General features: G+C 35.6%; 1 protein-coding gene across 1 annotated transcript in view; it reads left to right on the top strand.

The window, feature by feature from the left end:
- The window catches only part of AGBL4 (ATP/GTP binding protein-like 4), a gene marked incomplete at its 3' end in the record, with an annotated part of 877,516 nt that overhangs the window by 25,845 nt on the left and 834,956 nt on the right, over positions 1 to 16,715 (top strand). Inside the window, exon 2 of the mRNA XM_009318724.1 lies at positions 6,660 to 6,784. Coding sequence (XP_009316999.1) covers positions 6,660 to 6,784 — 125 coding nt within the window. The remainder of the gene's footprint in view (positions 1 to 6,659; positions 6,785 to 16,715) is intronic.

Genomic DNA, 16,715 nt, shown 5'->3' with positions numbered 1-16,715 from the left:
TTTAGAATGTATCAATAAAATTTCTTTGTGTTATCCTCTCAATGTGTTTTGTGATCTTTAAGGATGCATTCCATTGAGGGTGTTCCATATCCTACATTTCACCCTGTTTTGTGAAATACAGAGTTGCATGAAAATATAGATTAATACTGTTCGGCTATCTTGGACTTGATCCCAGGTTCAACCGGTGAAAATGATGTATATTCCAATCTGTTCCTTGGTTGTTTTTGTTTAAAGAATTTGTATAGATTGAAATGCAGCTGCAAGCGTATTAGTGATTTTCTATTGCTTACTTGTCAAGATTTTTATTGTGTGGATGAAAAATAGTATTTCAAAACCTGGCAGCATATTGACAAAAACAGAAGAGCACTTTGTGTAATTCTCTTTTGAAAAACTACCTCTTTTAGAGACAGAGATTGCCTCAGCTACTTCCATTCATATGTATCTTGATCAATAGATTTATTGATAGCTTTTAGCCGAGATTTAATTCTTTTTTCTCCTCAGTTCACCATGGTGCTCACTTTTCTGAATTAAGAAACTAGAATTAGGCTCCTATAAGCAAGGCATACAATATGCAAGTGCTCTAGGTGTAAAAGGAGGCATTTGACCTTTTGTTGCTAATCTGTGACAGGTGCAGGCTATTTTCTTCCAAATGGTGTTAATTTTCATGTGCAAATCCACCCCCTGAAACCTGCATTCTATATATCCACCACAGGGGAATTGGTGGTCATCATGAGCACTGTAATGGACAGCTGAGAGGGATAATCACTGATATTTCAGCACATTCATGCTTGCGACTCAGTCGTTTTTAGTGCAGTTCTGTTTTCACTGCTTATTAGGGAGGCTGAAGTTAGTTATTCATTGCTGGACAAAAAAAGTGTCTGAGAAAGTTCATGTGCAGGGAACAGCACATTGTTACAAATTAGTTTCCTTTACCGTTTCTGGCAAACTCATTACAAAGTAATCGTGCCCTGCGCTGAAGTGCACTTCCTCTGGGACCAATAACTGTAAATAAGCAGGGCTGCAAGCTGGCTGATAAGTTGTTGTTCTGAAGATAACGGTCCTTTTTAGCAGAGTGTTTGACCTTTTTCTTTATATTGCCTCAGGCTTGTCTAAGACCCTCAAGGTCTATTTTTCATCTTAAAATTCTCTGTAGGAAGACACAATGTGTGGTTTAAGAAGATTTTAGGATTGCTTAACATATCTATATTTTCTTTTCTAGCATTTTTATGATAATTGTTAGAATGCTTAGTAAGTTTAGCTAGCATTTTCTTAAACAGGTTTTCCTTCTTTGTGTAAAGTACACTTTTTATTGATGTGGGAAGCAATATACATTAATATTTTATGAGGACTAAGTGTATGTTGCATGATTAATAAAATAGTAACATTGGGCTTTTTTCTGACTTAAAGAAACTTGAAACATGCTATTGACCCCTTTCAGTATTCACATTTTGAGAATATTGCACTAAACATTACTCTCTAAAGCAATTTAAGCAAATATAATTAAGAATTTCAGCTTGAATGATTAAAGAAAAGTATGTCTCTCCTTTTCTCAGTATGCTAAGAGTATTGAACGGAACTGTGACTGAAAATTGAGCATGTCTTAAAAACAAACCCCAAGGCTAAGTGAAAGTCAGTTTATAGACATTTGGGAATTTGATTTGTTCACATCTTCCCATCAGTTTAAAGAGATCTGTGCCAGTATTTCTGTAAAGTACAATAACAATAGAAAAAAAACCCCGCAACTAATTTCAGAGTGCATAGGAGAAAAAATCCATAATGTTTTGTAAAGTGCTGGCTACTCTAATAAATTGTTTATTTTACTTTTAAGATATAGTCAGAAAGCCATCTGACAACCAGACGTGCACCCAAACTGTAAAAAACCAAAAATTAAACAAGAAATGTCTTAGAATGCCAATAAGTTCAGATTTTACTGCTCATAATGTTGTTGGGCTTTTTTCCCTTGCAGATCATATTACTCAATCAGTTCATTAATTTTACATGTACCTTAAATAACATTATTAATATCTTATGTTTTATAATGTTAACCCCCAAATATAATGCTAATCACAAATTATGGAGTGATGATGCTTTAAAAAGTGTTGTATAGTCTCATAGACACAACTTCTGTATTTATTGAATGGAGTGGTGATGATTCCATGCGGGCATGAACCCAAAGTAAAGTAAAGCAAAGCTGATGTTTTAGTAGTGTGAGACTGTTTTCTTTGATTTTAAAAGAACGTACTTAACCAATATGGTTATCAACAGACTCTCTTACTGATATCACAAATTACCAGATAGCAAAGTACACAGAATAAAAACTCTGCATGGGAAGGGTCTTACAGTAGTTGTATCGAGACTGAAAATTATTGGTCAGTACATTACACAGAATTGGTGCTATCTAGCTTTCTCTTAAATTTATCATCATTTCAGCACAGAAACTGTCCACCTCAGGTACTGCAAAGCAGAGTGTATGTATTGCGTAATTGCACAGAGATTCCTGTGACATAGGAGGAACTGACTGTCTAACCATTCATTAAACAGTTTTCTCTCTTGCTATACATTGAACAAAAGAAGAAAAGAGAAATTTTAAGGAACCTTATAGAGCTATTAAAAAATAAAAGCAGGTTAGCCGTTGTTTGCACTTAAGAAAAAAATGTTCATTTTCAATGTTAAAATATTAAAATGGATAATGGCTAAATGGAATAGTGTAACCAATGTTTTAATTCCTGTTTCATAGTTTCTAACGCATTTCACTGTATTACCTGTGGTATTGGAATATAATTCTCACTCATTAGAATAAATATATTTCCCATGATTACAGCAGTGAGAAGGCAGTATGCAAAATTGTTAACTTGGTTTATGAGATTAACGTTGGGAAGTTTATATCCTTTCTTGGACACCAAAAATGTTTTTCAGTAGCATTATCGGTTTTCTACAAAGCATCTCTTAAAGCGAGGAAATGTTTTGTTCTTACAGTTCTAGGCTTCGTTGTACCAAAACTGCCATCTTGTTTAATGACATTGCTACGTGGGTTGAAATTAGGCTGACAGATTGTGAGCAAAGGCCGTGATATTACAAACAATAGTCTATTGAGCACAAGGAACTTGTTGAATTTGTTACCGAAGGCATTAGTGTTCGGTCCAGCCTATTTAGCGTCTGGAAGACAGAGAAGAAATAGTACACTAATGAAATGTACAAATGATGCTAAACTGCAAATGGCTGCAGGTGACTATGGCAGCTGACGTGTACTACGAAGGAGCCTAGTAAGAGGCAGTTCTGTAGGCAAAAAGTAATAAAGTGAGATACAATTCACAAAAGCAAAAATACTGCATTAAGAGGGAGGTGAGTATTCAGATCAAATATTACAGATAAAGAGAGAAAACAGTGTTGGGAGTCCCAGGGAATCATGCACACAATGATTAAATTAACGGTTCTGCTGGATTTGAGATCAGTATATAGGTTTTCCAGAGAAGACTGGCTTGGAGTGGTTCCAGCACGCCAACTCTTCACCATCAGTGATTTCATTGACATCAATACAATTCTCCAGTGCTAGTTTAGGGATCCTATGGACTCTGTAAAGTAGTTCTGAGTGGGCCATCTGTCCCCCATACAGTTCAGATTAGTTTGATGTTGAAAAAGAAGCTGAAATGTGCGATGCCCTAGAAATCAAGGTCTCATTTTGCTCTGTTTCTATTTATTCACTTAATAATCTTTTAGTTTCCTATGCCTTGCAGTACAACTTTTTAATGGTCTTTGAACTTAAAATATACATTTAATTGCTTCTGTGTCCTTCTTTGGAAGTAATTCAATCAAAATTTGCACCTCTGGTCTGTGCTGCAGATAACTTAATCTGTATCTGGAATTGCTGGGACCATTGGGAGGCATGTATACCTAGTAGCTTACAAGCTGGACCTAGTCGAGAGTCTCTGTTGATCCAGCCTGCTGCCTTAATTGTAGAGGATCCACCAGCGTCACATGCACAACTCAGATTGAAGTGACTCTGGACGTCCACGCATTAAGCTTTGTCCAGAGAGAGCTTAAACTGACCTGTGAGGCAACTGGAATCCAACCTATGCGGTTGAACAGCTTGGACCACCTAAATTCTGAAATATGTGAGGAATATTATTTTCCCAACAATGTCATATGTTCATGACACTTAATGAAAAATACAGTAAAACAAAGTCCTTTAATTAAAGGTATCACAATGCAATAGCTTGATTTTACCACTCTTATTTACTTTGGATGATAATCTGTAGGAAATTATAGTTTACGTTAAGATTCAAGTTCTGTTGTTAAGAATAGCAGTGATAGATTTGACCCCTGTGGCAGGAAGTGCACTTAGATGAGTAAGGGACTTAACCTAAAGTCAGGCAGATGTGGTGGGTTGACCTTGGCCGGCTGCTAGACACCCACCCAGCCGCTGTCTCACTCGCCCTCCTCAACAGAACGGGGGGAGAAAATAAGATGAAAAAGCTCATGGGTTGTGATAAAGACAACAGGGAGATTGCTCACCAATTGCCATCACAGGCAAAACAGACTCGACTTGGGGAAAACTAATTTATTGCCAGTTAAAATAGGTTTGGATAGCAAGAAACAAAGAGAAATTAAAACAACACCTTCCCCCCACCCTTCCCTGTTTCCCAGGATCAACTTCACTCCCCCTGCAAGGAGCAGTGCAGGGGGGTGGGAGTGCCTCTCAGCAGTTCCTCTCTGCTGCTCCTCCCTCCACACACCGTTCCCCTGCTCCAGCCTGGGCCTTACCACGGCCACAGTTCCTGTCAGGAGAGCCTGCTCCAGCGTGGGTCCTCCACAGGCCACTGGTCCTTCAGGAAATATCCACCTGCTCCAGCCTCTCCCCACAGGACGCGGGAGAGTCTCTGCCCTGGTGCCTGGAGCACCCCCTTCCCTCCTTCTCCTCCTCGAACCCTGGTTCTCCTCAGACTCCCTCACTGCTCTGCCTGCGTGGTGTTTTTGCCCTTCCTTATGTGCGCTTTCAAGGAGGCGCCACCACCTTCGCTGAGGGGCTCAGCTGTGCCCTGCGGTGGGGCCATTGCGGAGCCGGCTGGAACCGGCTGTGGCGGGCACGGGGCAGCCCAGCCTCTCCTCAGAGAGCTCAGCCCTCCAGGCCCCGCTGCCAGCACCTGGGCACGGACATCCGATACAGCAGATGACATTATTTATATTTGGCAAAGGTATTCTAGCTGTACAATATTGCTGGTTCTTTTCAAATATTTCGTATGCCAAATGTATCCTTCAGGCAAGTGTTTAGGAACAGATTGTTAGCATGAAGCGGTTTTCTGCAGAGGGAATCGGTGAAGAGAATTTTCTTCTGAAAAGAAGAATGTGGGTAGGAAAGTAGAGGATAACATTAAAAATAGGGAAGATTAAAAATGTTCAATTAGTAAAGCCAGAAACAATTTAGGATAAGGAAGAAATCCTGCAAATGTATTGATGAACAGAGTTGCAAATGTTTTTTCCTACTTCTTTTTCCACCCCAGTACAGCAGATCAGCGAAATTTTGCTACTTGTGTTTATACTGAGTAACACGTTACCAATGAACAATCGTATTGAGTGAAATGGGACTTGCTGAGGGGGGAATTGTTTAGCTCAAATAGAATTATAAATAACTATTTGAACCTAGAAGTATATATCCAACCCAAAAATATATATCTAAACCCCAAAATACATCTGAAACCAGAAAGCCAGGTCATCTTACAGTGCTATTTTTTTTTAATAAGTATAATTTAGCATGTGAGCTAAAGCATGGCCTTGTCTTACAAGACCTGATGAGATGGGTTTTGGATTGGATCAGGAAAATATGAAGTCTTATTTTTGTAGTGTACAAATGAAATGGACAGTCTAAACTGTGTCTTTAAAAATCTTGGCACACTTCAAAGGAAGAATGCCAATTTAGCAATTTAAAAGCACTTAGCAAGTTTTCCCAGTGCTGAACTTCATTTCTATAGCCAGTGTGGTTGCTTGCTGAATAATGCCATGGGGGACGATGTAGCTCTGACTATATTCAAAAATATTATTCCATGAAATTCACCAGGAAAAAGCTGAGACGAAATCTTACAGCCTCTTGGAAGGAGGTGGCTGCAAATGGTAAAGGAAAAGTATTAAGATAGCTTTTGAATCACAAAGGAGATGAAGGCTGGCCCATCCGTGGGGAGAGAGGGACGCTCAGAGCACCAGCCAGAGGGGCCAGGTGGAAATCTGGGGACTCTTTAATCTTAGAGGTGCTTGAACATGAGCAGCAAATGGAAGGAAAGAAATCCATACAGGTGGGGGCTAAAAGAGCTGCAGAGACATTATCAGAAAAGTGAAAAAAAAAAAAAAAGGAAACAATTAAAAAGATGTTAGGACACTTAACTGGAATACTCAGATAAGAGAAGACAAAAAGTCAATTTGATTGAATAATAAAAATCCATGTTGTCTTCTTTTTGGTGTGTTTATATGCATGTAGCTTACTGGTATGTATTTTATTTTGTGACTATGGTTAAGTCTTTTAAAAATAATTCTGCACTGTTGTAAGGCTTATTATACTTATATATTTTAACCAACAGAGGTAGAAGTTTTTAAAAGTTGTCTCAGTGTAGTTCCTGGAGAGTTTATCAGCTATTCATTAAAATGCATTCTTTTTCATATGTTCTTGGTAGGTAATCTTGGACGGGTGGACCACATCACAGAGTTTGAGTATGACCTGTTCATTAGACCAGATACGTGTAACCCTCGCTTTCGAGTTTGGTTCAACTTCACTGTTGAAAATGTAAAAGAATCACAGGTAAGCGATACTAAATTAGATATTACGACAGCTTTAAAAATTGCTTACTCCAGAATATATATTCTTAAACAGCCAGGGTTTGTAACTAAAATCTTGTTGTGGAATATATTTTTGTTCTTTGAATTTTTATAAGTAAAAGCAGTATCAGCATGACTGGATATCACCATGTTTTTCAGCTATCCAAGACAGGAAGTAATTACAAAGATAGTATAACATTTGCCACCTAACACGAGTTGTATTAGTAATGGCTGCTATATATTTGTGTTAATATATACAAACCAAATATATGCGTTAATATATGAAAAAGAAGTCTATCATAGCTGTTCAAATATTATCACTCAAGCCTTCATTTAATACATGTAGAACAATGAGGTAGCATTGCAAATAGGCATTACTCTAGTGACTTGCAGCAGAGGAGGAGTTGCCTGCCAGTGTGTCCCTTGTGAAGGAAGAGGTTTAAATGTGAAACAACTTGCTAGGCAATTGTTTCACCTACTTTTAAATAATGTTTCTTTGCAGTAAAAATATCCCATGAGAAAGAAACTTCCTTGCTCTATTTTTTCACTTGTCTTAAACTAAGCAAAAAAAAAAAGTTATGTACTAACTTTCACATTGACAAATCAAAAAAGATTTAATTCCACTTTTCACGTGTACCTTGCATTTTATTCTGGCGTTCTGCCTTAGTTTATCATAATCAGACTGTCGTTTTCACTTAATGGAAACAAAACATATTTAGAAGGGAAAAAACTGCAGAAGCTTGATATTTGTATTCCGACGAGACTAATATCTTAATATCCACCACTGTACCATTCCTGTTACAACTAGAAATCATGAAATTGTTTATCTATCTTCCTGGAGCCTGATACTTTATCAGACAGACCCTTTCCCCTGCTGTGCCTTACTCAACTATGATCAAATTATATAGTCATGAGATGAATGGGAATCTGTCTCAAGGAGGCAAAGAGATCTGGTAGAAAGATACAATATATATCTAGTGCTTACAGGATATTTGTTTTCATGGTTGTCTACATGAAAGAGAATGGTTTCACTATTAAGTTTGACTTGTGAGGTCTGTTTTTATAATGTGTGCTCCTATAATCTTTTTTTCATCTCTCCAATTTCCGTTAAAATGAGACCTGCATGAACGTAATCTAGTCTGGAACCTTTTTTAGGTCTTTGTACTAGCGGACATGGGCAGTATTAGTCATTGCAGCTTGGCTATATTAAATGAATGTTAGAAATTGCTACATCAAACATACTGTGTAATCTGGTTTGTGCATTTTGATTATTTTCTTTTATGTTTTACTAGAAAATAATGACAAGGAAACCCATACCATTCGGTATTGCTTAAAAATGTTGCACTAATACACAAGTAACTTGGATCACTTTATGTGTAAAAGTAGATGTTTTAATAACTCTATATAAATACCTGTATAATATTGTATTTATTTTTGATGCATCATATAGGTGATGTGGGAGGAAGGCAAATCTCTGCATTTATATATCCTAGGTCTGGTTTCAGCCATTTAGACGAGTACTCAAAAGGAGTAGCTTCTTTTATAAGTTTTATATACTGTCTATATTACATTTCCTTCTCATTGTTCCTCTTCCTTCAACTTCAAATTCTTAAACAACTTTATTTACTTAGATTTGAAAATATGTTGAAGATTTTCTTCTCATTATAAGAATATCTCCAGTTTTGCTTGACAATTCACCTAAAGCCTTTACTCACAAAGAAATGTATTTCAATAGTATCATGAGAAAACAAGAAACCTCCTTTCGTTACCTGAATTAGAAATCGTCCGTTCTGTTTTTCTTCTGTTGCATCAGACCAATCATTGACACCCAACAGTGGACAAATGGATAAAAAAGTGAACGAAGAAGACATAGTGTAAAAACAACAGCCATGCAAATACTAGGAACACATAATTGTACTGTATGTATTTCTGATTTAGGTTTCAGTTCTACTACTGGATAGCAGTGCAGTTTTTACAATATGTTTAGTGCAGTATTTTGTGTTATTGTGTTATTTTGTGTTAATAATCTAGAGATAAACGAAAAGAAAGACCTATTAGATATTCCTGGCAGAGAATCCACAGAGGAGATGCATAGGAGAAAGTACTCACTGGAATTTGCATTTTTAAGATACCAGAGAATCCAACCATGACATTCAAATCCATAGCACTTACTAGTTTTGCTTCTTGCTGAACTTCTTGTTATTATTATTATTATTATTATTCCTCTTCCAGTTCCTTCAGCGTGGAACTAAAATTTAATGGACATTTCTGAGTACGCTAACATCCCAACTTACAGAGAAGGGACTCTAGTCCCTTTGCTCTGTTACCGTCTGAGTACAGACAGCTGAAAATTGCAGCAGTCTTTTGTTGCTGTATCACTATGGACACTCATGCCTAATTTGTTATTCACTATCATACATAAGTCTTTTTCAGAATGATTCCTTCCTTCCTCCTGTTACGTATGTCTTAGGTTACTGTTGTGCTTCAGTAACAAGGGCAGGTAATAGAGCTAAATTCTGTAGCATAGCAGTGAGAGCCCTAATCTTTTCAGAATTATTTTCAGAATTTTATGATGAACTTGGTTTTTTTGATGTTCACTTCCCTATGTTATAGTAGAACCAGTAGACTTTTTTTTTTTACTTGGAAGTTGGTAAATTAACTTCCTCCTTCTTATGACCTGGACTTCTACATCAGACATTTTATGTTGTCAGTTTTATTTTATACTTTTTTAGCAAGGAAAAAATCAAAAGAAATAGCTAATGGCTTATATTTATGGGAAAAAAGAACCATTATATAAGATACCTGTGAGATGTAAAATTTGGTCTTTTGGTCTCCTTATAGGGTTTCTGACTTGTGAGTCAGTTGGTCTGATAAGATCTGAGCTGTGGATTTTTTTGTCATTTGTTCAGTGAATTAAATTAACACCAATATTGGAAAAAACAAAAAGAAACTGATATGTTATATGTAAGGACTATGATCATGCAATGATTACACTTAAAATAACCATGAAGGGGAGAATGAAGGAAATGGGATTTGCTGTGGAACACATGGTCTCATGGGCAAAGCCTCCAGTTTCTCTAATTATATATGTGTCACCGGCTGCTGTCTATTTCTGGATTATGCTCTTTATTGGGCAGGGCTTGTTTCCTATTAACTTCAACGATGGCCCTTACAACACCATCTACAATTTTGCTAAATTCCTTCTCTGTGTAACCGGAAATTGGATGAACAAATGTCATCTCCAAATTGCATTTCAAGTCTTTTAAATAGGCAGTGCTTCAGGTGCATGATTACTTCTGAGCTAGAATGTCTTTAAAGATGTTAGTAGAAACAGTGATTCATTTGAGATTTGGGGGGAAAAAAAGAAATGTGAGTACATGATCTTGGAGGTCTCTTCCAACCTTAATGATTCTATGATTCTACATGTGATAAATTATAAAAATATGCTAGTATACTAATATTGGAGGATTTTACAGGTGAAAAGAATGATTATTTCTCTTGGGGGCCATAGCCAGAAATTCTACTCAAGTAGTTGACACTCACTGTTCCAGATACTGTAGCCACAGTAGAAAAAGATGGTCTCTGTCCTGGAAAATTTACTTTTGAGGAGTTTGAAAGAGATAAGAGTTGAATACAACAAAGTGATGAAAGGTTTAAAAATATCTGCGAGGATTTTAATTACTCTAACAAATAGCAACCATATTATACCAATAAGTAATGCACATTTAGGCCACATGATATATTCTGTATGTGCATGTACCCTGAACAACTCTGCTGTCTGATGAATCATGTTCAGAAATGGTATTTTCACTGAGATAAAAAAAAACATTTCCAACAGAAGGGGTTTCCTAATAGTGCCAAATTTTGTCTGTAAGTGTTGATAAACACATTTGGAGTTCTTCATCACGAAGGTACTGACAAAATATACCAAGAAGGGTAGAGGAGAAGAATGGATATTTGGCAGCTAGGATTTGATCATTGCTTACAGTTAATAAATCAATCCAGATTGAGGTTAAAATCAAAGAACCAAATGTTATTTACTTCAAAGGCATTCTCTCTGTTACTTCAGTTGCAGTTGGACTGAGGCTAGAATTTTGACTCAAGATTTTTGGGTTTTTTTTGTTATGTATATGTATGGATCAGGAAAAAGGATAGCCTATTCTTCAGAAATTTAAACAGGATGCGAAGGTAAGACAGATAATATCACAGCTGGACATTATTATGAATGCATGGAGCTCTCGTTACAGGGTTTTCTCTTTTTTGTCCTACACTGTTTTGTAAAAAAGACTGTAAAATCTCTGTTGTCTTTAATTGATTAGATTTTCAGGAACTATTTATTATTGGGATTGGATTTTATAGTTTGTTCAGGCCTCTTATTACTGTCCTATAACAACCCAATGATCCTTAGCAGACAACTGCTTCTTTGTGATGTTACAGCTATGATTTTTAAAGATATGAATGATTTGTGTATAAGGAGAGAGAATGCCTTTTATTATACCAATTGATACATTTTGGAGAAGCAGAGGGGAAGAAAAGAAAAACAGGCATGACTTGAGGTACTCAACCTCTTTTTCTGGCCTAAGAACTCATCTTGTGGAGTTAATTCCTGCAGAAGCTGCCTCCAAAGTAAGATGGAGTAAGGGTGACATCAAAAGCAGTCCAAAGTTGGAAATAGGCTACCTTTTTATTTTCTTCTTCTTAAGCAGACATTCTTCACTCTACTGTTCTTTGGTGATTTAAGTTACTGGTAGCAAGATGCAGTATAACATCTTATAGTCTTTCCAGTTTCTCATTTTAGAAGACAGATATTTACTGTGCATTAAAGGCTATGTTGCATTTACCTGGCTTCGGAAAATGCATGTATAAAGGCGCATGTGTTTTTATGAAGGAGTACAGTTCTGAAATTTTGAAGACGTCTATAAACATTTTTTGACTTGCAACATTTCCTAAACAATCTGAAATATGTATTTTCTGTAGTGTTTTTCATTACATATACCTTCTTACTAAATTAGGCATAAGTCATTCATTGTTGAATAGTTTGCATTAATAATTTATTAATCCTCTTCTGGTCAGCTCCTGTAATCTCTCTAAATAGCTCTTTATAATAAATGATGAGGAGAATTGCAAGATTATTTGAATTTGGCTGTTTACGGAGCCCCCACCTGTTACCCATCTTTATGTGCTCTTCTTATGTTACTTTTCAGTGTGCTAGAAAGATACCTCTACCTCTTCCTGTATTTTGGTATTTTATTCACCCTTTATACAGGTAGACAAAACCTAATCTTTTTCATGTACTAGTTCTGTTTTATCATATAAATTTATTTTGTTTCCTCACTTATGAGGAAACTTTTCTTGAAAATCATCTAATTTTAAGGGCTTAAAGGTAAAGGTTACTGATACCTATGCACTGCCTATCCAAGCACATTTAATGAATTAAAATTTAGAAATTTGAAATTTGGAAGTTTATAACAAATAGGCATATAGAATTAATAAGCAATCTGAACAAAGCCATCATCATGGACAGTTCCACTGACATATCTGAATATAATGTGTATAAAAACTTGATTACTAAGAATGCTTATGTTGGACTGATTTTTGTACTCCATACAACCATTGCAGTGTAACACAGCAGAATCTTACTGGGACTCAGATTAAGAGTGGTGTGATATTGTTTGGTTCCAAATCAGAATCTTTAAAGCATAAGACAAGGTCTGTGTTGCTGAAAAGATGAGCTTTAAATTTGTATTGCTCTTATGAATCTGGTTTTAAAGAAGGATTTTGGTTAGCTTTTAAAAGAAGCTTAGTATCTAGCATACTATAGTGTTTATTGTACAAAAAGGTACAGTGTTTTAAATTTGCTGTTTATAGAAAATGTACATACTTGCCTAATTCCTTTCCTCTCTTTTTATGTGCTTATTAAATAGTAAACAATTAAAATGAAATTCAATTTTGTATGAAAACTTTATGGCAGAAATTTATATCTATTACTGGTACTGCCGGTAATGTAAAACATGGATGTAGACATAAAAGAAAAACTTCATGCAAATAAACATAGGGTAATATAAATGTAACAACGTACCAGAATGGGTGAGTTTTAAATTCATCTCTGCTGCTGGGTTGATCTACTACCAAAGAAAATTAAATATTTATATTTAAATTTCATGCAAAGTTTTATGGGTGGGTAGTTTAAAGCTTTTTTTTTTGGCAGGAATAAGAGTCTCCAATACTAAAAAGAAAATGTGTCTTAGGACTAGAAAGCCTTGAGATTTGGGCATTTGAGTTCTTGAAGCTTCTTTCTAACTGACTTTATCCTGTCAAAAGACAGGAACAGTTGTAAAACAAGTATCAGGTGACTACTGATGTAGGCAGAACTCTGTGATTGATTCCTTTTTGTTTTACAATAGTCTCATGAATTCGTACTTCTAAGCAATCTGAGAAAAACGCATTTTGTTTAGTGTAGATGGTATGAAAATACCAAGAAATACATGTAAGTCCAGAAAGATAGAGGTTTTGTGGATAATTTTCTGCACCAACCCCTGTATCAGAACAATATAACTCTGAGTCTGAATTTTGTTTTTTTTTTCTTTCCTCCCTAGGCTTTCTACTTCCCTAAATAAAAATTATGAATCTATTTAGCAGCTCCTAAATAAGCATCTATTTGTCAGTATTTGTTTAAGTTCCTGTTCCTCAGTGATATTTTGAGTATATGGTATCTCTGAGAAACACTGTGGATACTCTTCAGTTTTGTATGGCAACTGGAATGGAGATATTAAATGAGAGTTTTCCAGGATATCTGGTCCTATTCTACAGATGTCAAAGTCTAACATAAGTATCAAGCTGACTTAGTTTGAATTATCAGGCTCTGTCTTCATGCTGCTGTCCATCTATTTGGTTGAGCAAAATGAAATTAATTTTAATTTGTTTGTTAACTCTCAGTGATTAAGGCTTTCAGCTCCTCTTTCTTCAAGTCCGTGTTTGTATGCGTTCTTTGCTAGCTCATGTGTTTGAAATTGGGGTCTTTCAGCCAATAATGACATCTGAATTTGCATCTGTGTCTTGAAAGCACTTGGGCCATTCCCCCAAAGCCATAAAGGGTTGAATGGTTTTTGTCATCCCATATTTCCAGCTCACATTGGCATTTTGACTTTAGGATGAAACTGTAAGTAGCATCACTATTATAACTCTTAATTCATTGCTTACTGTAATTTTAGTATTGGTTTAGTTAGAACGGTATCAAATTTTTATTTATTTCATATGTGAGTGATGTTTTTCCTTTGTTTTTAGCTACCAAATAGTGGGTTTCAGTTCTTGTGGGTGAACTTGGTCAAGATTTAAATTTTGACATTCATCTAAGGCCGCTGGGTTTATCAGTCACTATCATTCACTGTTTTATTTTGCCTCGGAGAAAGGCATATACTGCAGAAGTGTTGAAGTAATAATTCTTTTTCTAAGCAAGATTAAAAAGGAAGCAAAGCTCTCTTGAAACATTTTCATCAGGAAAGCTCAGTTTCTTATGCAGGTAAATAAATTTAATCTGAATTAGAGAATGCTTTCACTGAAAATTCTCTAGTATTTATTAGCAAATATGACAACAGTTGAGGCAAAATAGGAGTTATGTATTTGCATCCTTTGGGATTTATATTTCAGAATCTAGAAGGAGCAAAAATCTGGACTGTCTGTTAGTTTTTGTTTAGTTTGATGGCATCACTGTATACTACAATGTTGCACTGCATATACTGTACTGGCCAAGTTCCTTAAAGCTATATTTGAGTGTATATGTGTATTTTATATATACATATGTGCATACATACATATCTGTCTGCCTTGAGAGATATCTCTGCCATGAGAGGCTGAGTTGAGTGTATTTGGACAACATCTTTAAAGTAACTGCAGTTACTACAGGGTAAGTAGACTATTTTTTTAAATAGCACGTGCCATTCAACTTGAAAAAAAAAATGGAAGAAAGAATGGTGGAGCCAGATTCATGTTGCAAATTTTGTAAGAACTTATGGTACTGTAGCATGCAGTAATATGGATCGATTACTTTTTATAAGGGAGGGGCTTGAATTATCTGATATGTGTATTAAAAACCATAATGGATTATTTCAAAGGAGCCTTTGAACTTTTTAAAAGTAGTTTCACTGATGTCTTGTTGGAAAGTGATACAATTTTATTGTATGTCAAAAGTGCATTGGGTTAGATGATATGTATAGTGATTGAAGTAATTATTTATTTACTGAGGAAGCCATATGAAATGTTAATTAAATAAGAAACAAAGTGATGACATTTAAAATAGATTGCATGTTTGTCTCAACATTTTAAAAAAGAAAAATAAATTGAACATACTGTAGTTTTGAAGAAAAAATAATTTTGCCATTTTGGAAACTTGTGCCTATATTCGTCATATATAAAATTAGATTTATAAATGATGATTCTTCCCAGTTGGAATCCTTTCAAGTGCATGTAATTTTATTTGGATCAATAATTCAGTTGTGCTTGGAATAGATTGAGGGTGCATGTGAAGCTTTGGTAAGTGCAATATAGTGTGCATCTCCATGAAATTATCCAAAGCTGTCATGACATGTATTATCCTTTAAAAGGTAATGAATACAGATAGGTTAGTAAACATAGACAATATTCAGTATTAGCAAAGCAACTGCTATCCTGATGAAATATTCTCTCTTGGCAAGACAGTGTTAAATTCATAAACTTTTTTTGTTCCAGGTGTCTCTAAGAACATTTTAGATGTCAGTGTTTGGTAATTATTGCATACATACTGTATGTTTCAGATTTAACACTGGCTTTTGCTTACAGGAAACTAACGGCCAGGTGTGTTTAATTTCCTATTATGGTGGCATCTGTCACTCAAAATGTCAAAAATACATTATAAATGCCATAAACAAAATCAGCACTATGATGAACTTGATGTCAGTGATGTGACATGCTTACTTTTCTTTCAATTTAAAACCTTTTTTATTTATGATTAAATACCCCCTTTTTTAGTTCCAGTGTTAATTGCCTTCCATGCAAATTTGGTTTCATTCTGCTTTTATTACTGAAAAGTCTTTAGATCAGAATGCGGAAGCATAGAAGTACAGTAAAGAAAAAATATTTACATTGAAGAGATGAAGTTGAGATGTTTTAAACTTTCCTGCTTTTAGATTTTTTTTTTTAATCTTTCTTATGCAGAATATTCTATATTTGAGCCATGGCATGTTGAGATACTGTGCAGAAATTGTTGGAACCTGAAGATGAAAACAAGCTGAAATATATGTAGGTTAATTCATGTTACTGAGGGAGGGAAACCATTTGCTCTTTAAATGACAGGGCAGAAAAAGAGAAGCTAGTGCTGAAAAACTGTAGAAAGTTGTGTTTTTCTTGCCACCAAGGAAGTCTAAGAATGAAATAGTAGTGATATTCCATAAGAGGTAATTAGTTTGGAATTAGTTGGGAAAGAACAGTGAAGAAGCCAGTGTTCTGTCTGCTGATTGTGGTCGAGTGTATTAAGCATATGGCTCCAGTAATCCCCTATTCTGCTATTAACTGGTGGCAGTGGAACTAGAGAGGTAGGTCTTGTAACACATTTCCTTCATTATTGTTGTACGCTGCCTGTGATTTTAACATATGAACCCAATATGAACCCAATATTGGGTCATTGTGCACAAAGTGTCTTTACATATCTGATACCTTACAATAAGTGAAAGAAAAAGCGGAGAAAACTTGAATTTTGATGGTGAAAATGAGAAATAGAAAATAGGAAATTTTAATATTAGAATCATAGAATCATTAAGGTTGGAAGAGACCTCTAAGATCATCGAGTCCAACCGTCAACCCAACACCACCATGCCCACTAAACCATGTCCCTAAGCGCCTCATCTACCCGTCTTTTAAATACTTCCAGGGATGGTGACTCA

Source organism: Pygoscelis adeliae, unplaced genomic scaffold (genome assembly GCF_000699105.1).
Source record: "Pygoscelis adeliae isolate BGI_AS28 unplaced genomic scaffold, ASM69910v1 Scaffold82, whole genome shotgun sequence".
In the NCBI taxonomy this organism is placed as follows: Eukaryota; Metazoa; Chordata; class Aves; order Sphenisciformes; family Spheniscidae; genus Pygoscelis; species Pygoscelis adeliae.
The sequence above is the reverse complement of the archived record's forward strand: the minus strand, read 5'-3'. Positions and strand labels throughout refer to the sequence as shown.